This window comes from Mobula birostris, chromosome 3 (assembly GCF_030028105.1).
Source record: "Mobula birostris isolate sMobBir1 chromosome 3, sMobBir1.hap1, whole genome shotgun sequence".
NCBI lineage: Eukaryota > Metazoa > Chordata > Chondrichthyes > Myliobatiformes > Myliobatidae > Mobula > Mobula birostris.
The window spans coordinates 149,268,992-149,287,104 of NC_092372.1; the positions used below are offsets into that span (position 1 = coordinate 149,268,992).

An 18,113-nucleotide genomic window follows, 5' to 3' on the forward strand; every position below is an offset into this window, starting at 1 on the left:
GGAAGGCTGGGGCGGGGTTCTGAGTTGGATGATCAGCCATGATCATAATAAATGGTGGTGCAGGCTTGAAGGGCCGAATGGCCTACTCCTGCACCTATTTTCTATGTTTCTATGGTTCTATTAACATCAGTTGTGATGACATTGGGTACTGTGGGCCAACAGTTTGCTCTCTATAGACAGTGCTGCTTACTTGCAAAGTTGGCCTTTTAACTTCAGAATCCAATTTATATTAAGAACTGAAGACTAGTTCTTGGTTATAATAAGAACCTGACCAAAGAATATTGGTTGGGAGTTTAACTTACTCAAAAATGACACTTATATCCCTGGAAGTGTCAGCTGCTGTGTTAAAAAGCTGAACATGGCAAAAATAGTCCTCCTAGACTGTGGACAGTGAATATCCATCACATAGCCTAAGCATTAATCCTACAAAAGGTAGTGGACTCAGCCCAGTACATGATGGGTAAAACCCTGTCAACCATTGAGCACATCTACATGAAGTGTTGCCATAAAAAAAAGCAGCATCCATCATCAAAAATTCTCACCACCCAGCCCATGCTCTTTCCTCATTGCTGCCATAAGGTACAGATTCCTCAGGACTTGCACCACTAGAGTCAAGAACAGTTACTACGCCTCAACCATCAAGCTCTTCAACAAAAAGGACTCCTTTATTTTGTTATTTCATGCTTGTTATTTATTGCTATTTGTTTACTATCTGTATTTACATAGTCTGTTTACGGTTTACAGATCTGGTTTACAGTTACTGTTCTATAAATTTGCTAAGTATGCCCGCAGAAAATGAACCTCAGGGTTGTACGTGGTGACATGTATGTACTCCGATAATAACCTTTACTTTGAACTTTGAACTTAACTCTCCTTTCCTATATTTTGAGGCAGTCATTTCAGATTACCAGCATCTTCAGTTTTCTGCTTTTCATTTACTAATAAATTACTGGAATTAGCAGGCAGGGCACCGTTACACAGAGTGAGGTCTTAGGAGCAACCTGATAGAACCTCTTAGAAAGAGGGCTTGGTAAAATAGATGCAAAGAATATGTTTCTACATGGGAAGAACCAAAACCAGACTTCAAAATACAGGTTTCCCCCGCCATCCGAAGGTTTGTAAGCTGAAATGTCGTAAAGCGAAGAAGCAATTACCATTTATTTATATGGGAAAATTTTGTGAGCATTTGCAGACCCAAAAATAACCTACCAAATCATGCCAAATAACACATAAAACCTAAAATAACAGTAACACATAGTAAAAGCAGGAATGACATGATAAATACACAGCCTATATAAAGTAGAAATACTTTTCCACAATCATTACTACACTGCTCTCCGAAGTGAAAATCTCACGCAAGTGCCATTGGCAGAAAATCTCACTCAAGCACTGTTGGCAAAAACACGGTGCAAGTGCTCTCCAGTAACCTTTAAGCTATTAAGTTGCCAAATCATACCAAATAACACATAAAAATACACAGTCCATATAAAGTAGAAATAATGTATGTACAGTGTAGTATCACTTACCGGAATTGGGACAGTGCCGAACACACTGATGATGGTGTGTTACACTAAGTCATTGCAAGTTGGCTGGTGCAGCGGCCCCCACCCTCTAGGCCGCCGAACGATACATTGTCACGAGGCACGCAGGGGTCCAGCAGCAGCCGGGAGGCATCTAGCACATCTTTAAGAAAAAAAGCCGAAATAAACATGCTAATTAATTAGGTGTTGCCTGGGATGTAATTGTCGGCCCAGATCAGTGCCGATTGCACCGCCTTTGATCTGGGCCGACATTTACGTGTGGGACGGCACCTAATTAATTAGAATGTCTATTTTGGCTTTTTTCTTAAAGATGTGCTGTGTGCCTCCCGGCTACTGCTGCATTCTCCACAAATCGGTACAGTATCTGCCCGCGGCCCAGGTGTTGGGGTGATGGGACACTGGGGTGTCATCTCGTCATCTGTTTCCATTAGAGCAGGCAGCTCATCTTCTCCTATGACTGCCCGGCTCGATGTTGAAGGTTGAGGTTCGTCATCTGCTGTGGCTGATGTGAAAGGCTTGCTTGACTGCTGAGCCTCACGCATTTTTCTATCATACGGTTCTTTGTAAGGACTCAAACCATTTTGCAAATATCCCCTAAACCTACGTACCCATTCAAAACTAAAGTCGTACTTTATCATTGAGGCGAAAATCTCGCATAGTTGCTTCACGTTCACTACTGCATTCAGTTTTGATTGTTATCCTTTCCTCTTCCAATTGCATCAGCTCTTCATCTATCAGTTCTTGGTCATGGGATGCCAAAACCTCTTCAACATCATCTTCGTCAGCTTCCACAAGCCAAACTCACTTAGTCCTTACTTCGTTCACCACGATCGAGGCACTTAATTATGTCTAGATTTACGCTAAGTGTAACACCCCTATGAGCTCTTTTAGGCTTTTCCGACACCATAAAACTCATCTTGCAAACGGCTGCTCACAGGCACATGTTAAAGCAATGCCGTTCAGAATCCGGGGAGAGTAACTGCTCGGGGCGTGTGGTGCAGTGCCTTTTATTGTGCACTGATTTTTTTTTGCGCGTTGCTTTTTTTTGTAATGGTGAAAACACCTTCTGAAAGCGAAAACAGGGTACTAATGTAGGTCTTTCGTAACAGTGAGGTTTCGTAAAGCCAATGTTTGAAAAGCGGGGGACACCTGTACATGTACATTAATAAATTAGTACAGAATTCAGGATAAATGTCCTTTCTAGTTAGAACGTGGAATTCACAATTATGAGGAAGATTTGATGCAAGTGGCATGGGTTGTACTCAGGGAGAAGAGATTGACAAGCGAATTAGGATGTTGGAGGATACTAAAGATGTTGCAAAATGAGAGACAATGTATGTGGGGCATGAACTCAAGCATGTGGCTTTATGAGCTAATGGAATTTCTCTATCCTGTGTATTTTATATAACATTATGTAACTTAGTAATACATACTTCTTCATTTTTAATTGCATTTTCAGAAAACGATAGTTGGCACCAGTCCGACAGAAGCAACCATGGCAAGACTTCTCATACATACCTTCATGTTAATGGTGGCATTTACTTTGGTAAGTAAAACAATGCCAAGCTAGCTTTACTCCTTTCTGTACTCATCCTGTTTATTCTCATAACTTCTGCTTCACCCTGGGAAGTCTGCACCTTGTTCACACTTTGTAGTTTACTTCCCAACACCCAACACTCTCTGCTTCACCCAGGGAATGATTACTGCTACAAGTTCTACTGATGTACGAAGGGATCATTGAGTCCAGGTTCACAGCTCCCTGAAAGTGACTGCATACATTCTGTGAGTGACTAAGAAGGCATTTGGTATGCTTGCCTTTATTAGTCAAGGTACTAAGTTGGAAGGTCAGGAAGTTATGTTGCAGAATTATAAAACCTTGAGTAGTCCACAAATGAAGTTTCTGCAATAAATTCTGGTTACCCCATGAAGGGAAGGATGTGGAGATTCTGGAGAGATAGCAGCAAGGTTTAGCAGGATGCAGCCTAGATGTGCTAGAGGGCGAGGCTGGACAGACTTGGGTTGTTTTCTCTGGACTGGCGGAAACTGAGGGGAGACCAGATAGAAATTTATGTTTATGAGCCACCTGGAGTGAACAGCCGGTATCTTTCTCCCAGCATCAAAATATCTAACACTGAAGAGCATGCATTTATGGGTGTAGCAAAAATATTTTAAAATTTGCTCTTTGTTCTTTTCTGATTCAGCAGCAAAAGGTATCCATAAACAAGGCAGTGTACTTGTGCTAAATATTATAAGAAATCATTTTATTATAGTTATATAAAGAATAAACATAGAAAGGAAGAAAATAATTAATAAAGTAGTAAAAGAGACAGAATAATACTCATCAAGCAATCACCCAGCCACTCTACACAATATACTGTTGGAGTGAACTGCAGGTACCCAACAGCTTTTTCTTGTTTTATTCACTTATATACTATATCTCTAATCTCTCTCTCTCTCTCGCTCTCTCTCTCTCTCTCTCTCTCATCCTTGTCTCTATCTCCAACTCTTAGCACTAGTTGCCACACAGCCTAAGAAAAGATCCTCATTTGCACAAAGAAATTGCCCCTTCAAGATCCCTTCAAAAACCTAACATAAATTTTACCCCAATACTTTTCCTTTAGTCCCAGTCCCTAGTGGTACCAGACTGTACCTTCTAATCTCCTGTGACCTTTGGCCTGGACACATAGCTTAGAAACAGAGGTAACAGGTCTGTAATGAAGAAAACATCCTTATCAATGTCTAATCTCAAGATGCACATCTCCAGTCTATACACAGGTACATACTATAGATTAGTTCTCAAATCATGGCTGTGGACTGGTTTCCTTGTATTTTTTTCAAAACATCCTCACATCCCAGACTAACACAATTTTGTCTCACAAGCTTCCATTTGATGTTACACATTTTAACATACAGTATACTCAGGAGGAATCAAACTTACCTCCTTCCTTACACAGAAGTAAGTGAAAAGGAGAAGTGTGGGGCTGTTTTGATTTTGCATACAGAGTATAGAGTGCCTGGAATGCTCTGCTGGTGTGATAGTGGAGGCAAATATAACTAAGGCACTGAAGAAGTTCTTTGATAGACACATGAATATGCGCACTATAGAGGGATATGGTCTTGTGTTGGGAGAAGGGATTAGTTTCATTGGCATTTAACTACTAGATGAATTAGTTTGGCACAATATTGCAGATCAAAGGGCTTGTCCTATGTTCCATTATTCTTTGGTTAATTGCCCCTTCCCACTGTCTATTCCTGCTCATAGTTCAGCTTACAATCTACTAGACCATCACCCTTTCAAGTCAGTGTCACGCCGACTCTACTTCCCCCTTTTAGGTCAGCTTGAAATGGTCCGCGCCCGGTTTGCCAGATGCACTCTTCGTTGTCCTACCAGCAACACATTTCTTTGCTGTTTTCTTCATCTCTGCCCTACGTGAATCAATTTCGTTTAGCTCCACCTTCTCAGCCTGTTCATACTTCAGCCTGCCTAAACTAATGACTTGAGGAACACACACAAAATGCTGGAGGAACTCAGCAGGCCAGGCAGCATCTACAGAAAAGAGTAAACAGTCGACATTTTGGGCCGAGACCCTTCTTCAGGACTTGATTCACTTGTACCTCTTTACATTACTGGGCCTGCTTGTAGTTGTTCCCGTGCTCTGTCCATCTCTGCTGCTGGTTCACCCTATGTGGTCCACTTGGCCACTGCCGACTGAAGTCTGCGTGAGCTCCTCTTCCTTACAGGTCAGCTTGAGCTGCACTTTGGGACCTGATCATGATTATATTGAATATTCATAGTTTAACCTTAGACAAGTCAGACAGGCTTCAAAATTAACAAATATTAAGCCTCATGAATTAAGTCAATATAGTTATTATTAATAACTCATTACAAACTGCAATAGTTTTCAGTACTCTCATTGACAAGGGAAGTGTCAGGTTACAGATGTAGCTGACTTTCAAACACATTGGGTTTTACCAGTTATGGATTGGGCTAAGAGATAACTGAACATTTGTTGTATGACCCTGATTCAGTTCATAGCACACTTGCCTCTAAAATCAGAAGGCTGAAGAAAAACCATTAAAAAAATAAACCTGGCTAGATTCCAAAGAAGGAAACAACTGTTTAATCCATAGATGCCTCAAATTGGTGGTATTAATTTTTCACTGGAAAATTGCTAACACTTTTGATCATACTATCTCCCCAGTGAGGTCTGAGTTTACACCTATAAGGAATAATGAGCTGTCTTTTAAAACGAGCTGTGTGTGTTTACACTGTGTGTCTACTTGTACATCAATAACACACGTGATAAACATTCCCCGCTGGAGAAGAAAATAGAATACCAAATATATAGTCTGCTTTGATTAAGCAAGTTATTCTCCACCTTCTCACCAACAAACCTTAGGACGCTGGTATGAAATGAAGAAAAAGAACATGAATATAACTGCTTCTCCTAGAATAAACAATCAAATATAAAAACAAGTATTTTCAATATTGTGTAAATTCAGATTTAATATTATTTGCAATATCCACTTCTCAAGCTTTTGTATTAAGATAATATTAAGTAAATTTCTGAAAGCTTGCGCTGCACAAAACTAGTGTGCTCATCAGCTAATGGCCAATATTGTCTCCTTATACTTCCACAACAGATGAAGTAAACAGCCTGATGAGATTAGGTCCTAAAAATCACCATTAGCACAGTTCCTCTGGGTCAATATATGATTCCAGTTGACTTTATTGCTGCTTATTTACTTCAGTATTGCTGATTTCAGTATAAGGAATAAAATCATTTGTTAAAATGCCTACTAACTAAGGGAAGGAATGAAAGAGAAATAATGCAAAGAAGACCATCATTTGATTATTTATTAAATAAATAATGATAACATACTGTAAATATAGTGAGGCAATAGCAACTGGGAATTCCTCAGTGTGCACAGCTGATGGCCATAAACTTTTCTTTACTAATTAGATGCAGAGAAAAGAAGCAATGGCAAGTGGAATTCCTCACCACTCTGACAACTTCAGTTAGTGAGTGAAATGGATAAGAGCATTGTTAGTGCTGGAAACTGTGTTTTGGTGTGCCATGACAATACTACTTCTCCTGAACAGAAGTTCTAAACTCACACAAAGAATGGTGGTGGCACTCAGTGAGCTAGGCAGTATCTATGGAGGGAAATTTGCAGTGGACATTCTGTGCTAAACTCCTTCATCGGGATTAGAAAGAGAGGAGGCAGAAGCCAGAATAAGAGGGTGTGTGTGGGGGGGGGAAGGGTGAGGGAGAGAGGGAGTCCAAGCTGGCAGATGGTAGGTGAGGCCAAGTGAGGGGAACATGGGGGAAGGGTGTGAAATAAGAAATTAGGAAGTGATAGGTGGGAGAGTTAAAGGGCTGAAGAAGAAAGCATCTGATAGAAGAGGATAGTTTACCATGGAATAAGTGGATGGAGGAGGGGAACCAGAGGGAGACGATGGGCAGAGGAATGGAAGAGAAGGGGCGAGAGAGCCAGGCGAATGACAAAGAAACAAATGGATAGATGGGGGGTGAGGAACAGAGTGGAGTGGGTACTGGAAGTTATGAAATTGTTGTTCTTGCTATCAGGTTGGAGACTACCAAGACAGAATATGAAGTATTGCACCCCCAACCTGAATTTGGGCTTATTGTGACAGTAGAGGAGGCAGTGAGAATGGAAATGGAATTCAAATGGGTGGTCACTGAGTGCAACATCTCTGTTTCTGAGGGAAAGGGAGTTGTATCAATGGAATAGCTGTCAGGTATCAGGTAATCAGACTTTAAGGACTTGTTAATGAATACCAGCTGATGGAATTTTGCTGGGTTTCAAGATATGGAGTGAAAATGAAAAGCTTGAGGAAGTATGTAGAGGGTTGAAGTGGCATCTGGAGTGGTGAGGTGTTGGATGAAGTGGAGGGTTGCTGTCAACTGAAGTGAGCTGCTTAGTTCTATGCTTCAAATAATTAGACTGGTAGCCATCCATAACAATCATACAAAATGCAGATAAGATAATTACCAGTTAATCAACAAATTGAGAACAGGAAATTGGGTCTTGGGTTAATATTTTATTGCAATGTCAACAATAATTAAGAATTCCTGTTGCCACACATGACTGATTCCAATTGCTATTTGTAGAACTGGTTTCTTACTTTCTTAGTTTGCATCATTTAAAAGTGAATGATGTTTCTTTCACTTCTGTGCTTCAATGGTTCAATTTAATATCAAAGAATGTATACAGTATACAACCTGAAATCCTTACTCTTCACAGACATCCAGAATGAATGATAGAAACATCAGATCCCCAAGGCCCCCTCCCCACCCAACCACAAACAGCAGAACTGATCCTGACCTGGATCTGGGCCGTACCCTCCAAATATCTGGACCTACATCTCGGTTTTTTTTGCACTACCTTACTTCCCATTTTCCTATTTTCTATTTATGATTTATAATTTAAATTTTTAATATTTACTATCGATTTGTAATCCAGGGAGTGGGAAGCGCAGAATCAAATATTCCTATGACGACTGTACGTTCTAGTATCAATTGTTTGGTGACAATAAAGTATAAAGTATAAAAGCAACGACACTCCTCTGCCCTCCTCCACCGCGCAAGCAATAGCAAAGCCCTGAAGAGACCTTGAACTAGAGTCCATCAAAAACTACAGTCCATCCCAACACTTTGGTATCTCAGACAGGCTCTCTCTCACTAGCGAGGGAGAGAGAGCCCACTCCTGCAACAAGGAAGGCAGGAGACCAGTAGCTCGCTGTTCTGATTTTACAATCATCTGTATTGCTTCTCCAAGTCTTCTGACTCGAGGACCAACAGACTCTCACTCACTATCAAAAAGAGAGCGAGAAAGAGGATTGTGATGTTATGACAACATCAAGGCACATTGCACATGCAACCGTCGATAATGTCTACATTTGCATTTTCATAAGCTTCTGGCTTGAATTATGAAAGTCCTTTTGTGTAACATCATCTGGCAGCAGAAACTTGTTACAATTTTTATTTAGGACAGGCAATATATTGTTCAAATTTCAGAAATCTGCACTTGGCATGACTTCATATAGTAGAAGACAATATTTGGATAAGTAATTTGTTGTTTTGAAAGAGCTATTTAGTTGGCCTTACTTGCCTGCTCGTTCTTCACATCCCTGCACCACTTTTTCTCCATTAACTTTTTATCAATATGAAGTGATAGAAATGTTGCAGCACAGATAGGGGTTATTTAACCACGCTCACTCTCTAAAATAACAATCCAACCATTCTCATTATGTAGCATTATCCATCTAGGCCTATATATATTTCCTAATTCCTTTCACTCAGCAGTGTTTTCCAGATCATTGGTGCTTGCTGCTTGGAAAAGCTTTTCCTCAAATCAATTTTGCCTATTTTGTCAATCACTTTCAATCTGAGACTTCCAGTTCTTGACCCCTCTTCCACTGGAGGCAGTTTCTCTTTTCTTGCTTTGTCTAGCTCTTTCAGACTGAAACACTTAAAAGTTCAAAGTTCAAAGTAATTGTATTATCAAGTTACACAGTGTATATGTCACCATATACTTCCCTGAGATTAATTTTCTTGTGGGTATTCATAGTAAATAGAAAGAAACACAATAGAATCAATGAAAACCATATACCGCAGATGGACAAACAGCCAATGTGCAAAAGATGAAAACAAAACTGCAAATACAGAAAGAAAAGAAGAAAATAAATTTAAAAAAATGAGCAATAACAATCAAGGATACGATTTGTAGATTCCCTAAAAGTGAGTCCATAGGTCATGGAATCAGTTCAGTGTTGAGGTGAGTGAAGTTATCCCATATGGTTCAAGAGCCTGATAATGGTTGATGGGTAATAACTGTTCATGGATGTGGTGGTGTGGGATTTGAGGTTTCTGTACCTCCCTTCTGATGGTAGCAGTGAGAAGAAAGCATGGTCTGGATGGTGGGGGTCGTTGATGATTGACACTACCTTCCTGTGACAGCACTCCTTGTAAATGTGCTCAATGGTGGGAGGGATTAACCTGTGATTGACTGGGCTGTATCCACTACTGTTTGTAGTTTCTTTTTCCATTGAAGGGAATTGGTATTCCCATAACAGCCCATGATCAAATCACCTCTCAATTTCCTAGTTTCTTCAGGAAATCCACAAAACTGAAGCCATCTATACTTCAGTAAATCTTACAGTAAATCTCTTTGCACCCTCTCTATTGTTTTATATCCTTCCTAAAACATGGTATCCAAGAGGTCATAATGCTCCAGATGAGTTTGAAAAAGTGGTTATAGATGTTGTTTCTCCTGCCTCATGCATCCAATTATGAAATCTCCTTGTCCAAGGAGATTTCATAATTGTCTACCTTGTCTACCAGTACTGCTGTCTTCAAACCAGAATGACAAAATTACAGATCTGCGCACCACAGTTCCGGGGAGATGTTAGATTGTGTAGTGGGAGGAAGAATTCAAAAGAAGTGAGCGGGGGCAGTTGGGACATTCTTAGAAACTGTCATGGTCCGGTCCGTGAAGTCCGCATTCTGGTTCACGGTCCGGTCCGTGGACTCAGGACTCCAGGTCTTCCAGCTGTTCCTCGTTTGGTTGAGTTAATCGTAGGCACCTGATTCCCATCTTGGGGCTTGGAATATAAGTGGCCTTGGGGTCAAGTGTGGGTGGCTGGTTTGGCTTGTCAGTCCCTCTTGGAGCAACCTGCTGATGGAAGGCTAGTGAAACCATTTGTGATCTCTAGGCCTGGTTGGAGGACCACTGCTTCATGGAGCCTTGTTGCCACTCGTTGGAGTAGTCATTGTGGTATGGCTTTGGCTGTTTCTGTAGCCAGCCAAGGTTGCTGGCTGCCCTGAGACTCAGAGCCACCCTGGATTGAGCTCCTTTCCTGCCCTTGCCTCTGTTGAGTAAGCCAGGCTGATTGCCGTTACCCTGCAGTTGGTTCTGTCCCTTCCTGTCCCTTGCCTCCATTGGGTAAGCCAGGCTGATTGCTGTTACCCATGGTTGGGTCTGTCCCTTCCTGTCCTTGCCTCTGCGTCCTGCCCAGGAGTTCAGCGCCCTGCCCAAGAGAAGCTCCAAGAACCCCAGCCTCAAAGATCCCACAGTCAAGCTCCAAGAACCCCAGCCTCAAAGATCCCACAGTCAAGCTCCAAGAACCCCAGCCTCAAAGATCCCACAGTCAAGCTCCAAGAACCCCAGACTGCAGCCCCAAGCCTCTTGACCCTGGCCACATCCTGCCCTGTAGTCATGTCTTGTCCTTACCTGGTTCTGGGGCCTGAGCCCGAGGCAAGATCCAGGTTCTGGGTACTTGCCCAGTCTCTGGCTCAGAACCCAGGCCCAGGCTTCTAGTGCATAGTTCCGTGTCTGGGTTCCCTGTCTTGTCTATGCCCTGGCCCAAGTCTGCGTTCTTGTCCCTGCTCCTTGCCTGTATCCTGTCATGTCCCTACTCTAGTCAATTCCTGTTCCTAGTACTTCAGTGTCTTTGTCTCGCATTTGGGTCCATTCCCAGCACCCCATAGTTCGCAAGGAGATGTTGGATTGTACATAATTATGCACTTGTCAAGGGCCAATAAAAATAAGTTAGGTTTAAGTGCAGTGGCCATTGTGGGAGTGGGCCAATGTTAGAATGGGGAGTTCAGGTTTTTTGTCATAGAGCCCAGGACTCTTTATCAGGACTGGAAAGGAAGGGGAAAGGAACCAGAATAAGAAGGTGGGGAAGGGGAAGCTGATAGTTGATAGGTGAAACTAGGCAAAGAGGTAGGTGGGGGAGGAGTGATGAAATGTAATTTTTATAATTTTCCTGTCCTTTGACATTAATCCTGTATCCTTCTGGAGATTAGATCCAGTGTCTCTCAGTAGACTAGGATGGAATGATATCCTGATATGGTAATATCTATAATTACACTTAGACATAATAGCTCCACTTTTTCAACTTTCATCCTGTCCTGTATCTTAATTACTTTGACTTTGGCAACATGTTCTTCATCAGCAAAATCAGATGAAATGTAAAGATGTTATGTTGGTTGTCAGAATAACTTTAATACTCCTCCTTTGCCCCACTTCTATGTTTTTATGCTGATCATTCTATATTCAGCCAGCTTCTTGATTGTACTATCAGATCATTACCTATCATATTTTCCTCCTTCTATTTCCTCTTGCTCTCCATCTCTTGATCTTTCAACAGAAAGCTTTGGCTTTAGTTCTCCCAATGAGAGATATTCAATCTCTTAAAGCAATATCTGTTGTTTAGATTCAGTTTTGACAGCCAGTTTTTAATTTTGGCAATGTGTATTTTCAACACATTGGTTCAGTTTCAATAAATAATTTTACCTTGGATTGCTCTTTAACCTTTTCCATTGTTTATATAAACCCACCCAGTGATGTTTGCTCTCTTTAATCCATCTCTTTCTTCAGAGCTATTTACAGTAATGCCCTATTCTGCAATGGAAGAATTATGCTGAATGAGAAGGTTGTCCATAATATATTCAAAGTATTTCCCCCTTTTGCCCTGTACATTACTTAGGCATTTGGATAATCATCATAGATTATTTATCCAAAATTACAAATGTGCAAGTCTTTGTGTCTTTTTAAAACTTCTATGAAAATTTTCTTCCACTGAAATCACAGACATCTGCTTTTAAAGTCCAATTAAAAAAGCATAAACTAGGCTGCCAAGTATGATATATATATAACAGTGGTCCCCAAACAGTGGACTGGTACCGGGCCGCGAGGAAACGATATGAGTCAACTGCATCTCTCCTCATTCCCTGACACATACTGTTGAACTTGAATGCACGCGAGGTTGTTACCCACACGAGGACATCAGTCGGTCATTAACCTACAACTACTGAGTAAAGAAACAAACGTTGCTTGAGAATTTCTTTGGAAGAGATGGTAGGGGACATAAAAGGCCTAACGGAGATGATAACGCAGAGACAGCTGAGGCCGAGACTGCAAAAAAAGAAAGCTTCCTTCGACAGAAAATACAATGAGTCGTACATAAAATATGGCTTTATTGCGAGTGGTGACTCGCACGCTTCAAACCCCCTGTGTGTGATATGTGGAGACAAGCTGTCTAATGAGGCAATGAAGCCTTAAATCTGCTTAGGCACCTTGACTCCAAGCACCCTGCACTAAAGACAAACCCACTGGGTTTTTTGAGTGGAAAACATGTGAGCAAGCGAGACATAGAAACATAGAAAATAGGTGCAGGAGTAGGCCATTCGGCCCTTCGAGCCTGCACCGCCATTTATTATGATCATGGCTGATCATCCAACTCAGAACCCCGCCCCAGCCTTCCCTCCATACCCCCTGATCCCTTTAGCCACAAGGGCCATATCTAACTCCCTCTTAAATATAGCCAATGTACTGGACTCAACTGCTTCCTGTGGCAGAGAATTCCACAGATTCACCACTCTCTGAGTGAAGAAGTTTTTCCTAATCTCGGTCCTAAAAGGCTTCCCCTTTATCCTCAAACTGTGACCCCTTGTTCTGGACTTCCCCAACATCGGGAACAATCTTCCTGCATCTAGCCTGTCCAATCCCTTTAGGATTTTACACGTTTCAATCAGATCCCCCCTCAATCTTCTAAATTCCAACGAGTACAAGCCCAGTTCATCCAGTCTTTCTTCATATGAAAGTCCTGCCATCCCAGGAATCAATCTGGTGAACCTTCTTTGTACTCCCTCTATGGCAAGGATGTCATTCCTCAGATTAGGGGACCAAAACTGCACACAATACTCCAGGTGTGGTCTCACCAAGGCCTTGTACAACTGCAGTAGTACCTCCCTGCTCCTGTACTCAAATCCTCTCGCTATAAATGCCAGCATACCATTCGCCTTTTTCACCGCCTGCTGTACCTGCATGCCCACTTTCAATGACTGGTGTATAATGACACCCAGGTCTCATTGCACCTCCCCTTTTCCTAATCGGCCACCATTCAGATAATAATCTGTTTTCCTATTTTTGCTACCAAAGTGGATAACTTCACATTTATCCACATTAAATTGCATCTGCCATGAATTTGCCCACTCACCCAACCTATCCAAGTCACTCTGCATCCTCTTAGCATCCTCCTCACAGCTAACACTGCCACCCAGCTTCGTGTCATCCGCAAACTTGGAGATGCTGCATTTAATTCCCTCATCCAAGTCATTAATATATATTGTAAACAACTGGGGTCCCAGCACTGAGCCTTGCGGTACCCCACTAGTCACCGCCTGCCATTCTGAAAAGGTCCCGTTTATTCCCACTCTTTGCTTCCTGTCTGCTAACCAATTCTCCACCCACATTAATACCTTACCCCCAATACCATAGTGTGCTTTAAGTTTGCACACTAATCTCCTGTGTGGGACCTTGACAAAAGCCTTTTGAAAATCCAAATATACCACATCCACTGGTTCCCCCCTATCCACTCTACTAGTTACATCCTCAAAAAATTCAATGAGATTCGTCAGACATGATTTTCCCTTCACAAATCCATGTTGACTTTGTCCGATGATTTCACCGCTTTCCAAATGTGCTGTTATCACATCTTTGATAACTGACTCCAGCAGTTTCCCCATCACCGACATTAGGCTAACCGGTCTATAATTCCCCGGTTTCTCTCTCCCTCCTTTTTTAAAAAGTGGGGTTACATTAGCCACCCTCCAATCCTCAGGAACTAGTCCAGAATCTAAAGAGTTTTGAAAAATTATCACTAACGCATCCACTATTTCTTGGGCTACTTCCTTAAGCACTCTAGGATGCAGACCATCTGGCCCTGGGGATTTATCTGCCTTCAATCCCTTCAATTTACCTAACACCACTTCCCTACTAATAAGTATTTCGCTCAGTTCCTCCATCTCACTGGACCCTCTGTCCCCTACTATTTCTGGAAGATTATTTATGTCCTCCTTAGTGAAGACAGAACCAAAGTAATTATTCAATTGGTCTGCCATGTCCTTGCTCCCCATAATCAATTCACCTGTTTTTGTCTGTAGGGGACCTACATTTGTCTTTACCAGTCTTTTCCTTTTTACATACCTGTAAAAGCTTTTACAGTCAGTTTTTATGTTCCCTGCCAGTTTTCTCTCATAATCTTTTTTCCCCTTCCTAATTAAGCCCTTTGTCCTCCTCTGCTGAACTCTGAATTTCTCCCAGTCCTCAGGTGAGCCACTTTCTCTGGCTAATTTGTATGCTGCTTCTTTGGAATTGATACTATCCCTAATTTCTCTTGTCAGCCACGGGTGCACTACTTTCCTTGATTTATTCTTTTGCCAAACTGGGATGAACAATTGTTGTAGTTCATCCATGCAACCTTTAAATGCTTGCCATTGCATATCCACCGTCAATCCTTTAAGTGTCATTTGCCAGTCTATCTTAGCTAATTCACGTCTCATACCTTCAAAGTTACCCCTCTTTAAGTTCAGAACCTTTGTTTCTGAATTAACTATGTCACTCTCCATCTTAATGAAGAATTCCACCATATTATGGTCACTCTTACCCAAAGGGCCTCTCACGACAAGATTGCTAATTAACTCTTCCTCATTGCTCAAAACCCAGTCCAGAATAGCCTGCTCTCTAGTTGGTTCCTTGACATGTTGCTTCAAAAAACCATCCCGCATACATTCCAAGAAATCCTCTTCCTCAGCACCTTTACCAATTTGGTTCACCCAATCTACATGTAGATTGAAGTCACCCATTATAACTGCTGTTCCTTTATTGCACACATTTCTAATTTCCTGTTTAATACCATCTCCGACCTCACTACTACTGTTAGGTGGCCTGTACACAACTCCCACCAGCGTCTTCTGCCCCTTAGTGTTACGCAACTCTACCCATATCGATTCCACATCTTCCTGGCTTATGTCCTTCCTTTCTATTGCATTAGTCTCTTCTTTAACCAGCAATGCCACCCCACTTCCCCTCCCTTCATGTCTATCCCTCCTGAATATTGAATATCCCTGAACGTTGAGCTCCCATCCTTGGTCATCCTGGAGCCATGTCTCTGTGATCCCAACTATATCATAATCATTAATAACAATCTGCACTTTCAATTCATCCACCTTATTATGAATGCTCCTTGCATTGATACACAAAGCCTTCAGGCGCTCTTTTACAACTCTTCTTAGCCTTTATACAATTATGTTGAAAAGTGGCCCTTTTTAATGCTTGCCCTGGATTTGTTGGCCTGCCACTTTTACTCTTCTCCTTAGTACTTTTTGCTTCTACCCTCACTTTACACCCCCCTGTCTCTCTGCACTAGTTCCCATCCCCCTGTTGTGAACTAACCTCCTCACGCCTAGCCTCTTTAATTTGATTCCCACCCCCCAACCATTCTAGTTTAAAGTCACCTCAGTAGCCCTCGCTAATCTCCCTGCCAGGATATTGGTCCCCCTAGGATTCAAGTGTAACCCGTCCTTTTTGTATAGGTCACGCCTGCGCCAAAAGAGGTCCCAATGATCCAAAAACTTGAATCCCTGCCCCCTGCTCCAATCCCTCAGCCACGCATTTATCCTCCACCTCATCGCATTCCTACTCTCACTGTCGCGTGGCACAGGCAGTAATGCCGAGATTACTACCTTTGCGGTCCTTTTTCTCAACTCCCTTCCTAGCTCCCTATATTCTCCTTTCAGGACCTCATCCCTTTTCCTACCTATGTCATTGGTACCTATATGTACCACGACCTCTGGCTCCTCACCCTCCCACTTCAGGATATCTTGGACACGATCAGAAATTTCCCGGACCCTGGCACCAGGGAGGCAGACTACCATCTGGGTCTCTGGACTGCGTCCACAGAATCGCCTATCTGACCCCCTTACTATCGAGTCCCCTATCACAACTGCCCTCCTCTTCCTTGCCCTACCCTTCTGAGCTACAGGGCCAGACTCTGTGCCAGAGGCACGGCCACTGTTGCTTCCCCCGGGTAAGCTGTCACCCCCCAACAGTACTCAAACAGGAGCACCTGTTGTTAAGGGGCACAGCCACCGGGGTACTCCCTATTACCTGACTTTTCCCCTTCCCCCTCCTAACCGTGACCCACTTGTCTGCCTCCCGTGGCCCCGGCGTGACCACCTGCCTGCAACTCCTCTCTATCAACTCCTCACTCTCCCTGACCAGACGAAGGTCATCGAGCTGCAGCTCCAGTTCCGTAACGCGGTCCCTTAGGAGCTGCATCTCGATGCACTTGGCGCAGATGTAGACAGATGTAGACAGAATGCACTTGGCGCAGATGTAGACAGAACCAAGTGCTGAGAGCCACCACCTCCACAAATGCTGCTGCTCTGAGAGCTTTGTACTTAGTGGCTAGCCGTAATGCTAAGGCTAAGAAGCCTTTCACTGTTGGTGAAGAATTGATTCTGTCTGCTGCCAAGGACATGTGCCATGAACTGTTGGGAGAAGTTGCAGCTAATAAGATGGCACAGGTTTCTCTTTCAGCTACCACAGTTTCAAGGAGAATCAATGACATAGCGGAGGACATCGAAGTACAGCTGTTGGAACGGCTTAATGAGCCTGGTTTCACTACCCGAGTCAAAGAGGTTGCTCCTGAATGCCAGTCTACACACTGTGTTACACACAAGGAAATGCTGGCTAGCCGAAAAATGTCACCTGATCTTAACAGCGTATTGAGTGACGTTGTTGAAGTTATCAATCATATCAAAGCAAAAGCCCTTAACTCACATCTGTTTGAGCAGCTTTGCGAGGAAATGGAAGCAGAGCACAAACGCCTTCTCTTACACACTGAGGTCAGGTGGCTATCAAGGGGGAGAGCCCTGGCCAGTGTTTTTGAGATAAGAGAGCAGCTACAGAGATTTCTTTCAGGAAAAAAGTCACCACTGGCAGCACACTTCAGTGATGAAGAGTGGATAGCAAAACTCACTTATCTGTGTGACATCTTCAACCCGCTCAATGAACTCAATTTGTCACTTCAGGGGAGAATGACAACTGTCTTCAAGTTGGCAGATGCAGTGTCTGCTTTCACAGCCAGACTGAAACTGTGGGGACGGCGAGTGGACAGGGGCATACTTAACATGTTCACAACATTAGCTGGGAATTTGGGAGAGACTGAGGCTCACAGCTGGTGCACGAACACCTATCTTCGCCGAATTCAAGCATTACTTCCCAACCACAAATGACCCAAGACGTGCAAAGGAATGGGTCCGTGACCCATTTGTGAATGTCCCTGGTGAATCTTCCATGTCAGCACGGGAAGCAGATCAACTCCTCGAGCTTGCAAATGACGGTGGGCTGAAAAGTATGTTTGACATAACATCTCTGCCAGCATTCTGGATCAAAGTCAAGGCTGAATATCCTGAGATAGCCACGAAAGCACTGAAAACGTTGTTTCCATTTCCAACATCATATTTCTGCGAAGTGGAGTTTTCTGCGATGAATACAACGAAAACTAAATTGCGGAATAGACTGGACATAAGGAACCCCCTTATGACTTATAATTGACTTATCAATATATTCATGCAAGGAAAATATGCGCTGTGTGTTTAATATTAAATTTGTTAGATAAACCCTTTCACAAACAAAATTGAGTGTATTAGCCACTGATAAGTGACTTATAGTTGACTTATCACCTATATTCCG

The 18,113-nt window shown here is 42.6% G+C and overlaps 1 protein-coding gene across 2 annotated transcripts in view; it reads left to right on the forward strand.

Moving 5' to 3' along the window:
* Window positions 1–18,113, forward strand: part of calcr (calcitonin receptor) — a 282,986-nt gene that overhangs the window by 129,856 nt on the left and 135,017 nt on the right. For both annotated transcript variants that reach the window (XM_072252000.1, XM_072251999.1), the window contains exon 2: window positions 3,001–3,087. In XM_072252000.1, coding sequence (XP_072108101.1) covers window positions 3,037–3,087 — 51 coding nt within the window. In that variant the 5' untranslated portion in view covers window positions 3,001–3,036. The remainder of the gene's footprint in view (window positions 1–3,000; window positions 3,088–18,113) is intronic.